This window comes from Peromyscus eremicus, chromosome 13 (genome assembly GCF_949786415.1).
Source record: "Peromyscus eremicus chromosome 13, PerEre_H2_v1, whole genome shotgun sequence".
In the NCBI taxonomy this organism is placed as follows: Eukaryota; Metazoa; Chordata; class Mammalia; order Rodentia; family Cricetidae; genus Peromyscus; species Peromyscus eremicus.
In genome coordinates, this window is record NC_081429.1 from 21469194 (window position 1) to 21486655 (window position 17462).

General features: G+C 46.9%; 1 protein-coding gene across 1 annotated transcript; it reads right to left on the bottom strand.

The window, feature by feature from the left end:
- Positions 1 to 142: 142 nt before the first annotated feature.
- LOC131923468 (putative sperm motility kinase W) lies at positions 143 to 6601 on the bottom strand. The gene is given in 3 exon segments (XM_059278510.1): positions 143 to 571; positions 1636 to 2085; positions 2690 to 6601. A coding segment is annotated over 1 exon segment (1392 nt). The 5' UTR covers positions 6497 to 6601; the 3' UTR covers positions 143 to 571; positions 1636 to 2085; positions 2690 to 5104.
- Between the last annotated feature and the right edge of the window lie 10861 nt (positions 6602 to 17462).

Here is a 17462-nt window from a genome sequence, read left to right on the forward strand (position 1 = left end):
AAATGGCCCTTTGGGCTTTGACCATAGTCATTCTGCCAGGCCCTAGATCCCCAAGAAGAGTCTTGTATATGAACATCTGTTCCCTGTGGACAACAGCTCCACATCACAACACCCCCCACCCTCCCCAATCGGATCACAGTCTTTTGTTGTCTACTGCTAGTTCCGTTACATCGGACACCACCTGAGTATGTTCCAGCAGGATATCTTCCTGAGGAGGTATGCTAAGTGGCAGGGTTTAAGCCAGCTGGTGTAGAAATACATCTGAACACCCCATTGGTCCCCACAAAACAAGCATACACATTTCTTATTTTTCGGATGAAAAGGCAGAGAAAATAAAATGCAAAGCGCACATGTACCCTCTCATACCTGCATGCCCAATTCCTCACTCTTCTCTGCACCCTGCCTCTTTCATGGGAATCGCTTTGTTGTTAAACATAGGATGGGCTTTTGTGATTGAAGTAGCACATTTTTTTATAGACAAACCATGATTCTCTTGTGTATTCTCTTGAAGCACCCGATGTGAAAAAAAACAGATCCCCAGATTTCTCACATTTAGGAATAACCGGTGGACCTGAAAAGACAGGACCTCTGCTCAGTTGGCCCTTTGCCAAACCCCATCTTCAGAGGAATTCTAGGTCTAGGCATTGAAAGGAATGAACTATGTCACTCTGGACAGTGGCATGCAGGGGAAGAGAGAGGGCCACACCCTGTTTACCTCCCTGCTACAGATGGTTGTGATGATGCAGATGAGGCTGTCTGACTTAGGAACTGGGACCTCCTGTCCTGCAGACAGAGATCATGGCCGGAAAGGTGGACACATGCACCAGGAGTTGTAAGGGAGGAGGGAGAGGATAGAAAACCATAGGATGAGAAGGACAGGAGTCCAAGTACCTTGAACATAAGCCAGCCCATGCCTTCCTGAGGCCCTGACACTGAACAGAGACTTCCTGAAGGAAGATGTGGGAACACAGATGAATCGCCCACACAGAGAGTCACAGGGGACAAAGTGCTCAGAGGGAGAGCACAGCAGAGAGAGTGCACAGGAGACATCATTATAGGCTGTCCCCATGTTCCTGGCTAATGAAGGCCCACACTAGGGTTAGGCAATGGCCATTCAGAAAGGACAAGGTAACTGAAGATGGAACCCGAGAACGCTGAATTCCCAAGCTAGTGAATGATCACGAGGTCTTTGCTGGGGAGAGAAACAGCTGGTGTAGATCCAGGTGCCCTGTCCGGTGCAGGCTCTAGGCATCAGGGAAGTCCAGATACTCACTGAACTGTTTTAGTGGGATTCCCTGTTTGACCACACTAAACCTTCCCTGTAGAAATGGAGGCTGGAATCTACAAGTTAAAACCAACTGGGAGCATGTTAGTGAAGAGGTGAGCAGCTGTGCAAAGTGACAATGAGTGTGAGAGAGTCTACACCCCCTGATGTTCAAAGAATGAAGAGGAACAGGACCCCCCAGAGGGATCTGAATGGACTCTGCATGAGACATCCACCCAGGGATCCCTCACTCCCCATCAGTATACCAGGGGATTATTCATTCCTACAACTAATGTCTGTTTAGACTCTGGCAGATATAACATGGGGAATGGGGGTGAGAAAGCCTCATGGCACCTTCCCATATTCCTTACCTGGTCTTCCATTTCAAATCTAGACATTGTCCTCTCTGACGTAGAACTGTCCAGGTTTGAGGTTGGAAACTCATGTTTTCAAATCCATGACGTAGGTTTTGGCAGCAGGAGCATCAGACACAGCAACAACTGCAGCAGGAAGTTAGAGAGTCCCAGGGCCCGGGCCCTCACGGACACAGCAAGACTTTGTGTTCAGACTGCCCAGCCACCTACACGGAAGGACCTTGGTGCACAGTTGACTGTGACTTGAGCCTGGGACGTCTCCATTAGGGACACCTCATGATGCTTGACTGCTCTGCTGTTTCTGGTGACATCCACAAAGAAGACAGTGACAGCAGGTCAGAGCAGAGAGGATTTGTGATGCATCCCACCTGCCCCACTCAGTGCCTTCTTTTCGGAGTAGAAAGAAAATCCTGGACAGTGACGGGTCTCCTCAAGGTGACTGAGGGTCTGGTTGGAACAGAAAACAGCATTAGGGGCTGAGGGATCACCCAGGTCCAGGAGAGCTGCCTGGTGACATGTTTTACTTGGAATGATCAGTGGCTCTGAAACTCCTACAGGTATATGTGAAGAATGGTGGGGTCCCACAGAAGGAACATGGCATCTTAATGCTGGGAGTCCACGACAGTTACCCTCTCAGAATGACGTCGGGCTCTTGTCTTTCCCACTGTTCTGTCCCCTCACCTGCCTTTCCTATCACCAGCAAAAGAGCAGCACGTACTACAGTTCTTTGGCCCTGTTGGAACTGCCAACACTCCCAGGGCCTGAGAGCCAGGAGAGATTCCAGAACACCATTTCATCAAAAGTTCAATTGCAAGAAATGTATTTTCAGTGCCCATAAACACTTCACTATGACAGAGAGACATCAGATGCAGCCATCCAGGCTGGCAGGGTGCCACCTGGCTTCTCTCAAGGCCCTCTGTCTCATCCATTGTATCCTCCGGGGCTCTGCCCAGCTGTGACCTTCACACAAGACAGTCTCCTCCAACTCCCTGTCCTTCCATGTACCCTCTGAGATCCGTGACTCTGTTTACCTGTTTTCATGTGGACTTACCTCAGGACCTTTGTCTTCCTGATTTTCCTGGACACTACCAGAGTGCCAGCTCCCTGTGGACGGCTTGACCACCAGACTACCGATCCTGGGATCCAGCCCCTACTGAGGGCCTGGCACATGGCCGTGTCCATCGAGTGTCAACTGACAAAAGAACAGCTCAGATCATTGCACAAAGGCAACCCAGAAGCTGGGCTCAAACCTAAGACCCAGTCTTCTCTCTCATTCCTTGTCGGTAAGAATGGGATCAGGGCTGTGGAGGAAGAACCGCTCCCATGATGCTACAGGGAGACTAGAGCAGGCACATGCCAGGAAGTGAGGAACAGGCTGCATGGCTAGAGCTGTAAGCCTAGCTCTGTCACATATCCCACACCTGGAACAAAATCCCAACAGATGCAGTGACCCAGCTCACAGGGCCACCCTCTGACACATCTGGAGAGACCCTCCTCCAGGTTCTTCCCATCTAGAAGACTCAGAATATAGGCTGAAGGAGATTCAGGGAGAAATTGTTGCCTTCTCCGTGACAGAGCTTTGGTACAAGGACAGTAGTATAGAATGCAGGTCTGAAGAGGGGATCGGTGGTTTCGCTGTCTAGTTCCCAGGTACAGCTGGGCCTCACAATGTCTTCCCATCCCACTTCGTACTGTCACAGTCCTTCTTGTCTTAGTGTCTCCATAGTGACGGTAGCACCCGGTAAGGGCATGCTGGGCTGTCTTTATATGGGGACAGGTGAATCAGCCCATTGGCTTGAGGGGCAGAACAGCCTTGTCAACAGGATCACATATTGGTACAAGGGCTTCTGCATTAGATGATGACAAAGCTCCAGCTCAGCCCAGCCTGCAGCTGGCACGGGACCATCCGGAGACTGCACACATCCTAAATGTCCATACAGACATGGAAGGACAGAGAGGTCCAGATCCCCATCCCAACTGTGTTCCCGAAAATCTGGAGCAGGGTTCTACTGTGACTGTCAGAAGGAAATGTCTTCTGGGTGATTGGACATAGAGTACATAGAGGAAGGGAAGGGAAAGGGGGCCAGCGTTAATGCCCCATGAGAATGAGTTTGTTTTCTTCTTGGCATGTAGGGCTTGAAGACATCCTCAGCGCTTCTTGCCTGATCATCAGATGCTTTGGATGGCTATCCCAGTATCCACTGCTCTTGAGAATGGAGTTAGTTCCCTGTGGAGACTCCTGTAGCACTGCAATCACAATGACTTCTTGGGTTGCCCGGTGTCCCATGGACTGGACATCTAGCAGGTGATACTAAGCATCCAGACTTTCATCTGCAGATACTTGTGACCAGACCTGGCTGATGCCCCACTCTGTGCTATCAGAATACAATTCAGAGCTCAGTACACTTGTGTGTCCATCTGAACTGCAGGGAAATCTCCAGGTGGCCCCTTTGAGCCTTGACCATAGTCCCTCTGCCAGGAACTAGATCATGACATTAGATTCCATCAGGACATTTCTTTCTTACGTACAATGGCCTCACATCCCTTCTCCATCCCTTGCTTAGGTGAGAGAATTGACCTTGTTTTTCAAGTCACATCTTGTTCTAGTCAGGCATGACCCTCAGCAACAAGGAACCGCTTGCCTTTGTAGTCAGAGATCCCACAATTGAGAACAAAATGCCCAGGAAATGCAAGGATCTAGCTCACATGGCTGCCGTGAAAAAATCAGTAGAGTCCCTCCTCCAGGCTCCTCAGATGTGAAAGACTGAAGATTGGAAATTGATGGATGTTTTGTAATCAACCTCTGTCCTTTGAGGGCATTCTCCTGGAATGCCACAGTGGAGAGTCCTGTGATATTGCAGACATCTCGTCTAGACTGGGTGCTCAGGGTATGCAGGAACTGGGATCCAGCTCAGGCTCCCACAGTTGGCCTCTTCAATGTGACATCAGGCCTCACAGGACTTGACACACTCTGCCTGTCCAGTTGAACTGTAGGGAGACATTGAAATGGCCCTTTGACCTTTGACCATAGTTACTCTGCCAGGCCCTAGATCTCCAAGCAAAGTCTTGTATATGAACATCTGTTCCCTGTGGACAACAGCTCCACATCACAACACCCCCCACCCACCCCACTCCGATCACAGTCTTTTGTTGTCTACTGCTAGTTCAGTTACATTGGACACGACCTGAGTATGTTCCAGCAGGATATCTTCCTGAGGAGGTATGCTAAGTGGCAGGGTTTAATCCAGCTGGTGTAGAAATACATCTGAACATCCCATGGACCCCACAAAACAAATATATACCTTTCTGATATTTCGATGAAAAGGCAGAGGAAATAAAATGCAAAGCACATATGCACTTTCAAACCTGCATGCCCAATTCCTTGGGCTTTTCATCCTGTCTCTTTCAGGGGAGCCACTTTGTTGTTGAACATGGGCTGGACTTGTGTCTTTCGATCCCCCGAGAATCAGCATAATCTTGAGAGGCAAGCCCTGATTCTCTTGCACAGTCTCTGGATGTACCCGATGTTCTGAGGGTTCAGTGCATTTTCCATGTCAGAGTCAGTCCCAGGGGACGGGATGGTTTCCTCTTCTGATATGCTGCTGCAGACACTTGGAGAAGTCTCGCCTCTGGATAGGGTGGCAGAGCTAATAGTGGGGCTCTTGTTCTGGGGACAATGTACAGGCATGGAGGCACTTCTGGCCACCTTCTGCCCTGGTGCTGTTGGCACAACAGGCAGGTGCTGTGGTGAGGTCTGGGTGTTCAGGAGGCCAAAGATGGGCTCACTGGCCCTCCGTTTTTGGGGAAGACCAGAGACAGAGGGATATGCTAGGGATGCAGGAGGAGCAGCTCCAGCGTCCACAGGCTTGGCTCAGGTGGTGCAGCCGAGCTCAAGCGGCAGCCCCTTGCGTGCCTGTTCTTTGATGGTGAGGTATGTCCCCATAAACTCATCGTATGTATTTTTTTGGAGGGATTCCAAAACGTCATTCGTATTAAAGCCGAGGTCAGAGAGTGTGTCTAGGACCTTTGGATCCACGAAGGTTTCACTTGGGATATATTCTTTCCAGTTCATGACCCATGGATGTTGCTGAAGGTCTTCAATGGAGGGCCTCCTCTCTGGGGCAACCGTCAATATTTGGTGAATTAAATTTTCCAGTTGCCCAGAGATGTGAGCTGGAATGTCATAGGTGCCTGTGACGATCTTCCCCTGGATCTCTTCCATGGTGTCTCCTTGGAAGGGGTGGTTCCCGGTAGTGATAAAGTAGAGCAGCACACCCAGACTCCACACATCCGTCTTCTTCCCATCATAGCCCAATCCCAGTACCTGTTCTGGGGCATTGAAGGTCTTGGTCCCACATTGCTCTTGCAGTAGAGTTCCAGCTCTACAACTGGTGGAAAGACCAAAGTCTGCCAGCTTCACGTTTCCCTCTTCGTCTAAGAGGATATTTTCGGGCTTCAGGTCTCGATGGACGATGTCAAGGTCATGGCAATACTTGACGGCTGACAGGATCTGCCCGAATATTTTCTGTGCCTCTTCCTCCTGCAGCCTGCCCTCCTCCGTCACTTTTTGGAACAAGTCTCCTCCCGGGGCAAACTCCGTGATGAAGCAGATTCGCTCTGGTGTTACCAGCACCTGGAAGAGGCGAATGATGTTGGGGTGGTGCAGTTTTTCGAGGGCCACCATCTCAGATATGATGAACTGGAGGTCCTCCTCAAGGTTTTCTATCAATTTTACTGCCACTGGGATGCCTGTGAGGCGATGGTAGGCCAGTTGCACAGAGCCAAATGCACCGTGGCCGATGGGAAATAGGACCATATATTGGCTGTTCAGGCTCTTCGTGTTGGGGTGGCAGTCCATGAGGCTAGGTGGTCACTGTGCTCCTGTGCAGACAGGTGGTGGTGAAGTCTCAGCTCAACAACTAACCAGATAGCTAGGAAAGTCCCACAGGTCACCTAAATCAGCTCCCTGGTCTGTAGGGACAGAGCTGCAGCCCAGCCCACGGCCTTATATACAGGACCCTCATCCCTCACAGTTGCTCCTTGTGAGGTCAGAGTGAGAAATGGACCAATCACAGCAGGCTATCTATAGCCTACAGTGGCTGTCTTCATGCTGTGCCCCAGGTACCTTTCCCCTTCTCATCAAAATGAGGTTAGTCTCCACCAGCTTATGCTTCAGTGGTTCAGACAGACAGATGGATATTTACTCATCTACAAATTGCAGCCAGCACCTTACAGCCAGCACAGTCTTCATGGCCTTGGTCATTGGCTTCTGTGTACCTCAAACCATTTCTGGCTTTTTGAGGATCAGGTACCTTTTGAACAGGTCTGCTGTAGAGAGGCGAAGTCATTAGGGATTTGTCAAAGCCATGTTTACACTCTTCTGTTCTTGAGACCAGCAGGGGACTAAAGGCAGGAAGATCCATGGCATGGGGAGGGCTTGGCCACTCTCTAGCATGAACCTGTTAGTCCCAGTCCTAGCCCAGGTGTTTGCTTCCAGTGTTGACTAAATCCACTTTAAATATGAACTCCCAGAAAGTAGGAGGAGGCCCCCTGGGGTCTCTGGACATGGGCTTACTCTCTTGCTGAGGAGGTAGTGCTGGTTGGGAGTGGGGAAGGGCTCTAGACTCCTGTCATGCCTGTTCACCTCAAGGAGTCCTGGGAAACTGCTGTGTTGACTGGGCTCCTTATAGATAGGAGATCTGAATTTCTCCCCTGTGATCCTGGGTGCTGATTGGCCTTATGACCATTGTCCAGGACAACTTCTAGAGCATGGTTGCAGCTTCCTGTCTGCTTCTCCAACCGTCTCCAGTCATTCCTATCTCACAGTTCCTGAGATTCACTCCATTTTGGGGACAGGATCTTGTCTCTCAACCAGAGGTCAAGCTCTTGTTGTCTTTGAGACAAACATAAACTAGCTCATAAGGACTGGTGGGAACTGAGTGACCAAAGTAAAATGGCCACTCTGTCCTGACCCTTCTTCCCGATCCTGCTCATATTCTCCATCACAGGCCGCACCTCCTCCGCCTAAAGCAATGGACTAGGGTACTTTATGGTTTCTTTATGGGTGGTGGGACCACCATCCAGCTGCCTGCTGTCCCACACCATGACCAAAAACATCTTAGGAAGAAAGGATTTCTTTAGCATGCATGTTCCACTCAAAGCCCATCACTGAGGATAGTCAGGGTAAGAACTCAAGCAGGAGCAGAGAGAAGAACCATGGGGGAAAGTTACAGGCTTGTTCTGCATGAATTGCCCAGCTTGCTTTCTCATAATACTCAGGACCACTGCCCAGGGCTGACATTGCTCACAGTGCGCCAGAATGGCCTCATTAGTTTTTAAGAAAGTGCCATACATTTGTAAACCTCAGCTCTTCCCTATGATCCCTTCATGTCTTGAAAACCATTTTCTACTGATTATATGAGTAAATCTTAAATTACACAGTTTAGCTGCCAGAACAAGGTATATTCTTGTGTATAACAGTATTGAGGTACAACTTTAATATTTATAAAATACCTTATTTATTAAACATATATAGCCATCTATTTAAATTCTCTAGAAGCTTACTCTTGAACACTTAGCAAAAACATAAGTACTCAGGTGTAAGTCTCTAAGTTAGCTTTTTGTTAACTTGAATAGAGCTTTATAACCTTTAGTAAAAGATGGTTGCCAGCCACATGGCTGGCCGCCTATGAGGTCACCAGACAAGATGGAGCAAAGCCACATGCTTGCTGTTTAAGACATGTTTTTCTAAACAATAATTACTTGCACACATATGCACAATTGGGTCCAAGTTACATACACATCAGTACAGTTAAAGCTAGCTTACATTCACACATACAGTTAAATCCAAGTCACATACATTTACATACACACACACACACACACACACACACACACACATATCCATTTTTAACATAAAGAGTTTAGAGAATCATCAGCTAATTTTAAATTGGAAACCAACCATAATTAACTTTTAAATTCAGAATTTGCAGGTATAAGAAACAACAAACATAGTTGGCATTCCCTGTGATCTTCTACAACCTTCCATATTCACAGCATACCCCCTCTGACCTTCTATAACCTCCCATGTTCCCTCAGTCCATTTAGGCATTTACTTCAGACAAATTACTCTCTTCCTTTTTTAAACATGGAAACTCTTACCAAAGTCTTTCTTGTGATTTCCCTCAGTAGTCTAGGGTATAATGTAAAGCTGCAATATTTTAAACAAGAACAGAAATACATGCATATACCATAACAAGAATAACTCTGTTTGCATCAACATTGTACCAATGTGAAGCGTCTGTAACTAGCAGTAGTTTTGTTAATCAATAATACTTTATAACCAATCCTTTTAAATGATGACAAATATTTATAACCAATTGAATCTGAATGCTGCAGCATTATAACACGGTCCACTGTAGCTTAACAACCATAGGCAGTGATACTCCACTCTGTCCTAGAAGCCAATCCTCCCTGAGGTTTGGTGGGCAGGCCCCAGGGCTGGTCATGTGAGCCTCAGCCATCAGCATGGGAGAGGAAGGGGATAGCACACAAGACGGGACAAAAGATTGTTATTAAACCCAGATTCTCAAGTACACTAGAGAGGCTGACTCAAAGTGACTCCATGCCCCGGCTGGGCCCTCTGGACCTGAAGGCCACTCCTCCAGTGTGACCCTGGAGGGGCAGTTCTCCAACAGCCCCCTCCAGGCTCAGGCATGCTCTGAGCTCCTTGAGGCCCCTGCTGACTCCCGCCTGCACTGTACCACAAAGTCTCTACCCTGAGGCTCCCTGAACAGTGGCTGGCCTCGAACCTGCCCTTCATCTGGGCCAGAGTGCCCATGGCATGCCCAGCACCGGCCACTCCGAGTCATCACAGCTGCTGCTCATGCCCCACTGCACCACAACAATGAGCAACTTCCTGGGCCAGTCCACTGCCAGCCAGAGAACAAGGAGGCAATGGGGTAGGAGCATTCTTAGTCTGTCCCAGCCCTATCAAAGGGACCCTCCTTCTCTTGCTGGCAATCTGTTCCCAAAGGCTGTCCATGCACAGCTCCCATCAGGAGTCATAACGCACATACAAGCTCAGACATAAAACATGCATACCTGTGGCCACTTTCTTACACATTCACACATTCGTATAGGTAGGACATTCCAACACAAAGGCAAACAAAACGTTTAAGACAACAGAAGAGCTCTCCTGGCACCTGGAGACAAAACCAAAAACTAAAAGACACCAGCTTCATGCCGGTCCCATGGGAGCGACCCATTTCGTCTATACAAATCAAATGCCTGCAGGTAATTACAAATTTTGGGCACTTACAAAAGGATATCCAAATGGCCCAGAGGCCCACTAATAAAAGCATATTCCAAAAGCTCATTTACAAAAGGATATCCAAACGGAACCAAAGGAAAGTAAACACAGAAAACACCAAAGTAGACACAGGTAAACACAAACACACAGAAAACATACAGGCCAGCTTCAGGCTCTATGTGTGGTAGTCCGGTGGGCTTGAGGAATATGGGACAAGCCCCCAAATATTATGCCCAGATTGCGGGGACTCCCAAAAGACCACCACAAAGACTGAATCTTGCATGTAAAAGCAAAGAGCCTTTATTTTCAAGCTCAGGGGCTTTGTCTGTGTCCCACACAGCAGTGACAGCAGAGAGCCCTAAGCCCAGTTATTGGTTAAGAGGGGGTGCTCATGGCTGGCCACTGCCTGCGGCGGCCATGCTGATGGATGTTGAGGTGGCAGAAGAATTACAAGCCATGGTTACCTTTCTAGAGCTTTATTGAGACAGAGAGAGAGAGAGAGAGAGAGAGAGAGAGAGAGAGAGAGAGAGAGAGACCATGCACCATGCAGAGGGGAAAGCATATGGAAGGACAGAGTGCGGAAAGAGAAGGCACAGAGAGGGCACTTTTTAGGCTGGGATGCCTTAGCAGGCTGGTGACAAAATTAAGGACATAATCCTTACATCCCAGATTTTGCTTAGTATAAAAAAAAAAAAAAAGCAGGTAGATGGGAATAGGGGCATCGTTTCTCTCAAAAGCTGCTTCCAGCTGACTATTGCACTTCTGTTGGCTCTTGGGAGAATGGGGAAGGGGAAACTTCCGAGGTAGACAGGCGTTGTGGGATACTGTCTGCCATCTGTTGTTCTGGAGACATGTATCCCTCTTGGCTGTTGCTGAGAATTTTCTGTCTGACAAGATGCTGGTGACACAGAAAAAAGCTTAGAGAGAAAGAATCATTATTGTTTTATGTTGATATTTATCTGAGGTAGATCCAGCCTGTCCAGATGGATTTTGAAACATGTTAAGCTTTATCAGAGACCGATTAATTTGAAGCACCTGTTTCCTTTACTAGTTCATCATCCAGGATCAGGTGATCAATTGTTAAAAGCATCTCACAATAATAGATGTTTGCATTAAAGTCTTTTTTGTAGTACCCAGACACTTTTGGGTCTGGGGGTGTAAATACCTTTTAGCTGTTACAGTTTCTTACTTGATGATCTCTGGACTCCGGTTCTGTGGTGGTCCTGTATCATTAGCTGAACAGTGAGTTAGACCAGGAAACTGGGAAGAGAAAAGCTTGTGGTGCACGAGAACTTATTTTTTTGAATTAGGGACAATGCAAAGATCAGGGCCCTGTCTGTGTGCACGTGAGAAACACAGGCAGTGGATCTGGAGTGAGACAATGAGCTCTTATCTTAGCTGGAAATCTTTTTCTATTCAGTAACTCTGAAAGTGCAATTAAATCTGGTGAGGTAGGTAAGCCTGTCCTCTGTACCCAACAATAGAGGCGAGGTGGCATTCCAAAACTCCCAGGACTGAGTCAGTGGTTTTGGTGTCCAGAAGGAAAGAAACGGATTGCTTCCCTGCTGTGTTCTGGGTTCCCTGTCATGTCTGTAGCCAAGCCTAGGTCTGCTGGAGGTCTTAGCTTGATGTATCCATGTGTCTTGGCACCTGGGGGCAGTCAGCTGACTGGTTGTCTTTATAGGCAGCACTTTTAACAAGGCTGTTGATGGCCTGGCAAGGCCCTCGCTAGCCCATGGCCTTTTTCCTCACTTAAAACAGGGACCCAACAGCTTTTGGGAGTCAGCGAGTGCTTGGCAATTTTGTTTTTGGGTTTTTATCTCTTGCCTGGCACACCTTAAATGCCACAGATGACTCTTTTGCCTGTGGGGTCAGGAGCCTTGCTCTCCAGATGCTTAAGTTTTAGTTGGGGAGGTCTGGGGAACAAGAGACGGATTTTACTCTGTGTCCTGAATTTTTTTTTTTTTTTTTTGTTTTGATTGTTGGCTTAAGGACAGCTTTTGGAAGATCTGCCAGGAGGCAAACTATAAACCGATCCTTTTGGAAGACTTGTCTGAGGCTATAAGTTGATTTTTTTGGCTTAAGAGCCGTCCTGACTACTGTAAACTTAATTGTATGGATCATAACCACTACCAGACCCATCTGTGTTTCTCAAGGCAGTTTGAGAATGAGTGGGTGGAGTTAAGGTGAGTTAGGGCAAAAGTCAGTAGAAACTACCCACACCTGCCCTTTTGAGCCCACCCACTGCCGGGCCGAAGTCTGACAGGAAAAGTTGCATGTGGCAGAGGCAGAAAGGGGGAGGGAGAAGGAGAAGGGTTCAGAGCTTTAGCAGAAAGCTTGGGGATAAAGTAACTCTTTTATTTGCCCATTCGCTGGCAGAAGTTCCTGCAAAGGTGTTATGTGGCCAGATTTACCGGTAACCGCCCCTATCCGCCAATGTAAGTGGTAAATGTATCCGCCCCTTTGTCCCATGGCTGTAGCCGAGAGAAAAATAAAAAATTAACATAACAAACCGGGATCAGACTCCAATTCCGGGTGTCCCTGAGGAGTGAAGAAAGATCTATGAATCAGCTCGTTAGCCATCCTCATCATCAAGGGATGCTAAGGGCTACAGCTGTGCTGCAGGTGGTCCACAGTGGACCTGAGACAGCATTGACCCCCTCATCAGGAGTGAAAATGTGTCTGCCATTGCCAGTGCAGCCCGAGGACAATCCCCGGGGTGTCCGCCGCAAAGAATATAGCTCAGACAAGAGCCGTGAGTATGTGTGTGCGCTCCTGTGCCTGGATGTATATGTATGTGTGTCCCACTCAATGAGGTCCAGACATCCGTGAACATGGTAGATGCACAAGAAGGTTGAGAACATCCTAGAGCCCTCTGACTTCCTGCTATAAAGACAACTGCCAGGGGCCAACCTAAGCAATTGACAGGTTCCAGAGAGGAGGCAAGGTGTAGGTGAGATAAGAATTGAGTCAGGCCACATTGGTGGTCAGGGTTCAAGATTCTACAGAACTCAATTAGCAGTTCCAAAACATAAATCATATCATTTCTATCCCTGGACATGTGCTTAACTTTGTTTTGCATGAGGTCATATGTTTAGTAATATAATATTTAGTAATATATTTTGACGGGAGCCATAAGCCTAAGCGACCCTTGACACATGCTGCCATATTTGGGCTTCTCTCCTCTTTTCTTAGATCTAGGCCTTGCTTAAGTCTCCATAGCACCAGAACCTCTTCTCACAGATACCAGAACCTCTTCTCAGATATCAGGTGAACGAGCTGCCATTAGGCAATTAGGCAGTTAAACAAGGGTAGATAGATAACCCCCAGAGCAACATTCCCTGCTGGCCGAACAGCCCATAATTAAGTCCCTTCCTGCTTGCAACCCCCTTTGCCTAACTATATATACCTTGAGAGAAAAATAAAATTTGGAGCGTGATTAGACATCCTGTCTTGCTCTCATTCTTTGTGTCTCTTGTCCCTCTCATTCACCTGCCCTCCCTTTAGGTCCCCATTGAGACCCTGCTGGCTGGGGCAATATTTAGTAATATACTGTTAATAAACGGTGACAGAACAAAGAGTTTCTCTTTTACCATCACATTCCCTCATCAACCACATAACCCAACTTCTAGGACACTCTGGCTGTTAAAAGGGTGCTAGACAGACAGAAAATCTCCAGGCTAGCATGGGTAGAATGCCAAGTCCCAAGCAGTGTATTTTGAACTCTGAATGGTCAGAGTGCCAATTGTCAATAGGCCTAAGAAAAATCCTCAGGCCAAAGCTGATGAATTCATTATCAATTTCTGGTATAATACAGCACTTACATTTTTATATCCATATAGAATTTATTTATATGGCTAATCCTGATAATCTTTTGTTTCTACAAACCTATCAGAGATTTATTGACAAAGAAACCAGGAAATCCAATCCTGCTCACAATCTTTTCAGAAGAAAAAATACAAATAAGCCTAAACAATGAGATGAAAAGAATGTACATAAAGAAAATATCCAGAAGCTGTAGAGACTGAAGAAGATTCTGGAAGATGGAATGACTTCTTGAGCTTGTGGCTATATTGCTGGGAGTAATCTGCTGATAAAGCTCAATCTGCACTGAGACTCCAGTTACATTCTTCACAGACAGAGAAGAAAGAGTTTTCGTATGGAAACCCAAAAGTCCTTGAAGAACCAGAGTAGTCCTAAATCAGAAGACAGTCCTGCCAGGAGTGTTGGCACACGCCACAAATCCCAGATGAGGTGGGGGATACTTGAGTTTAAGGACAGCCTGGTCCACATAGTGAGTTTCATGACAGAGAGCTGCACAGTGAGACCTGCCTCAAAAAAAGAGAGGTGTAGAGTAGAAGAGAAGGAGGAAGAGGAAGAAGATGATTAAGAGGTGGAAGAAGAGGAGAAGAAATCACGGTGCTGGCAGGATCACAACAATACAGAGCCATAGAATCAAAAACAGTGTGGTAGTGGCACAGGAACACACGTGCAGGTCACTGGAATGCAATGGAGGATCTAAAAATGAACCCACAAGCAAGAGTCACCTAAATCTATGTAAAGTTGGTGATGGACATCTGTAGGAAAAAAGAGCACCTTTGTCAACAAATGCTGGGAACACTGAATATCAACACGTAAAGACGGAAATCCATATGAGCTCACATTAGGATCATTCCAAATGAATCAAAGATAAGACCTGAGGTGCTACAGGAAATCAGCACACACTTTACCACATAGTCTGGGAAATACCTCAGGAACTGACAAGTGGCCTTATGTGACATCAAAAAGATTCTGCACACCAAAGGAAATTTGACCAAAGTGAAGGGACACCTGCAGAAAAGGCAAGAAACAAAACCAAAAGTTGTTAGCATGAGATCTGATGGATACTTCAAACATATGGAAAGCTGTAAAATGACACAAGAAAAATCACTTCAGCTAATCCTCAAACAGCAGAGTGAACTGAAGAGATAGATGGACCTCAAAAGAAGTAACACAAACTTGAAACAGTGTTCACCGTGCTCCTCATCTGGGACATGGAATAAAATGTCTTTAAGTGACCTCTCACCCCAGTCATAACGGCTAGGATCAAGAAAACCAAGGCCAGCAGATGCTGAGCAAGGTGCGGAGAAACCTGGATGCTTACACACTGCTAGTGGGAACTGAAACTGGGGCAGCACGCTGGCTGCCACCATGAAGTTCCTCAGAACAACTAATATAGGACAGCTGTCTAACCCATCAATGCATGGCAGGAATGCTTACACACCCAGATTCATTGTTGCACTGTGCACAAAAGCTCTGAAAAGGAACCAGCCAGGATTTCCACCAACACAAGAATGGGGAAAGAAACCCATCAGTAGCTGCAAAGAAAATGAGATAAGCAGGAATGGGGTAGAACTGGAGATCATTATGTTAAGTGAAATAAGATATACGTGCCAGGTTTTCTGTAATACGCAGAAGCCAGATGTGTGTTTCTGTATTCTGTGTGTGAATGTGATTCTGTGTGTGTGTGTGTGTGTGTGTGTGTGTGTGTGTGTGTGTGTGTGTGTGACTTTGTGTCTATGCTTAGGACATAAAAGCAAGTGTGGACAAGTATGATGGGAAATGGAAGAAGAGATGCTGTGGACAAGAAGCAGGAGTCATAGTATGTAATACATAAGATACAAATTTGAAGGAAGAAATACTTGGGGATGGAAGGAAACTCACAAAGAGGCATCAGAAACAGCAAACAGAACGGAAATAAGAAATGTGATAGTGCACGCACTCACACACAGACACAATCTCAATGAAGCCCATTTCTTTTTAAATTGGTTTGAAAAAATAACCTAAAATATAAGATAATATAAAGTATTTCTAAAAATGTGCATGGTTGAAAAGAGAGGAAGGATATAAACAGGATGGTTGGCCAAACCCAAGGACACCTTTTATATCCCCAGATCCCAAGTAAAAAGCCTTATTGGGTGTCACACAAAATCAAGTCCCTACAGCAGAGTGGAAGTGGGAGAGAGAATGGCCTGGAAGGTCCCAGGCCAGCTAGACTGACATATGCAGCCCAAAATGAAACAACAGACTCTGGATCAACAAGTGTAGAAGGAGAGAACTTATTGATTTCCTCTGACCACCACATGTGTGCCTTGGCATGTAAGTGCCCAGAATACGAACACATATACTCACATACACAAGCTACCCACTTGTACATGCACACACTCACATACTCACGTATGCACACCCACAAAGGCTAAAGTAATTCGAGATTAGATGCTATAATCAAATCTATACTGACCAGACCCTAGTGTTTGTGAAGGGTTGGTGTGTTGGACAGGGACAAGGGAACTTGTAAGGGTTAGAGTTTCTTCAGCTACACTTAAAGGTTTTGTAAATTATTCTGAAATAATCCAGTGGATGAAATAATGGCTCCAAAGGATGTTCAATTCCAGGCACAGGTTAAAAATTCCCCAAGTTGTACACTACCAACTCATGAGTTATATGGGACAGGAAGGTTAATAAATGTGTGAGTCAATCCCCAAAATAACAAAGTAGAGCATTTAATTAAACAGGAAAAAAAATCAAATAACAAACCTAAAACAAGACCCAGGCCTGTTGGTACCATTGAGTGCTTCAACTCTGAAGCATGCTCAAGGATTGGATCTGGTGTGCTAAATGTGGTTTGGGATGTTCTTATTGACAGGAGAGCAGGCAAGTCTACACAGTTCATGGCAAGCCCTTAAGAACCAACTGGCCCTTTGTGGGGTTAGAGACATGGTGTAGGTTGTAAAGGATGTGTCCAGAGTGACAGGTCCCTCACAGCTTGCATCCCATGTTGGAGAGGGATCGAAGCAAGGACAGACACACAGACACATAGACAGTGAAGCTGGGGTCAGCTGGGTTCTCTAATGAGTTCTATGGCTACTGGGACCATCGGCCTGTTCACTAGGTACAGCACAGGGGGAGGTCAGCTAGACTGGGTGGAGGTCTGTAAATGAGCAGACTCAGGCTAGAAACTCCCCAGAGGAGGAGGAAACTGCAGTTGCTGGTCTGCACACACTGGTCAATCATTGGTAAACAATCACGCTTGACTCCTGAGGAAAGCGTGGCCATTCCTCTTGAGCCTGGACCATATGGTTGATGGCTCTGCCTATTGATGGAAGGACAGTTGGTCTCTGAGTCCTAGATGGCCCCATCCAAGTCTAAATACACATTTCCTCAGGACTTCACTCATTCAAGGCTTCCTTGTTCCCTACACAGAAGCAGGATGGGGACCATCAGACTGACAGGAGGGAGTTCCAGTCAGGGTCCCTCTCTGCCTCCAGTCTTCTCTAGCAGGCAGATCCAGAAGCCATGGGCTTCTCTCAGACCTGTGCCAGACAGAGCACAGTGTCCACATAGTCCCCTCCTGAGCTCCAGCAGGCAATCCTCCAGGTCCTCATCTGCTCCATACAGGTCCTGGCCAGCTACAAAGCAACCAGCAGCTGTTCCCTGACACTAAGATGTTCTACCAGAACACCCTGCCTTTGGT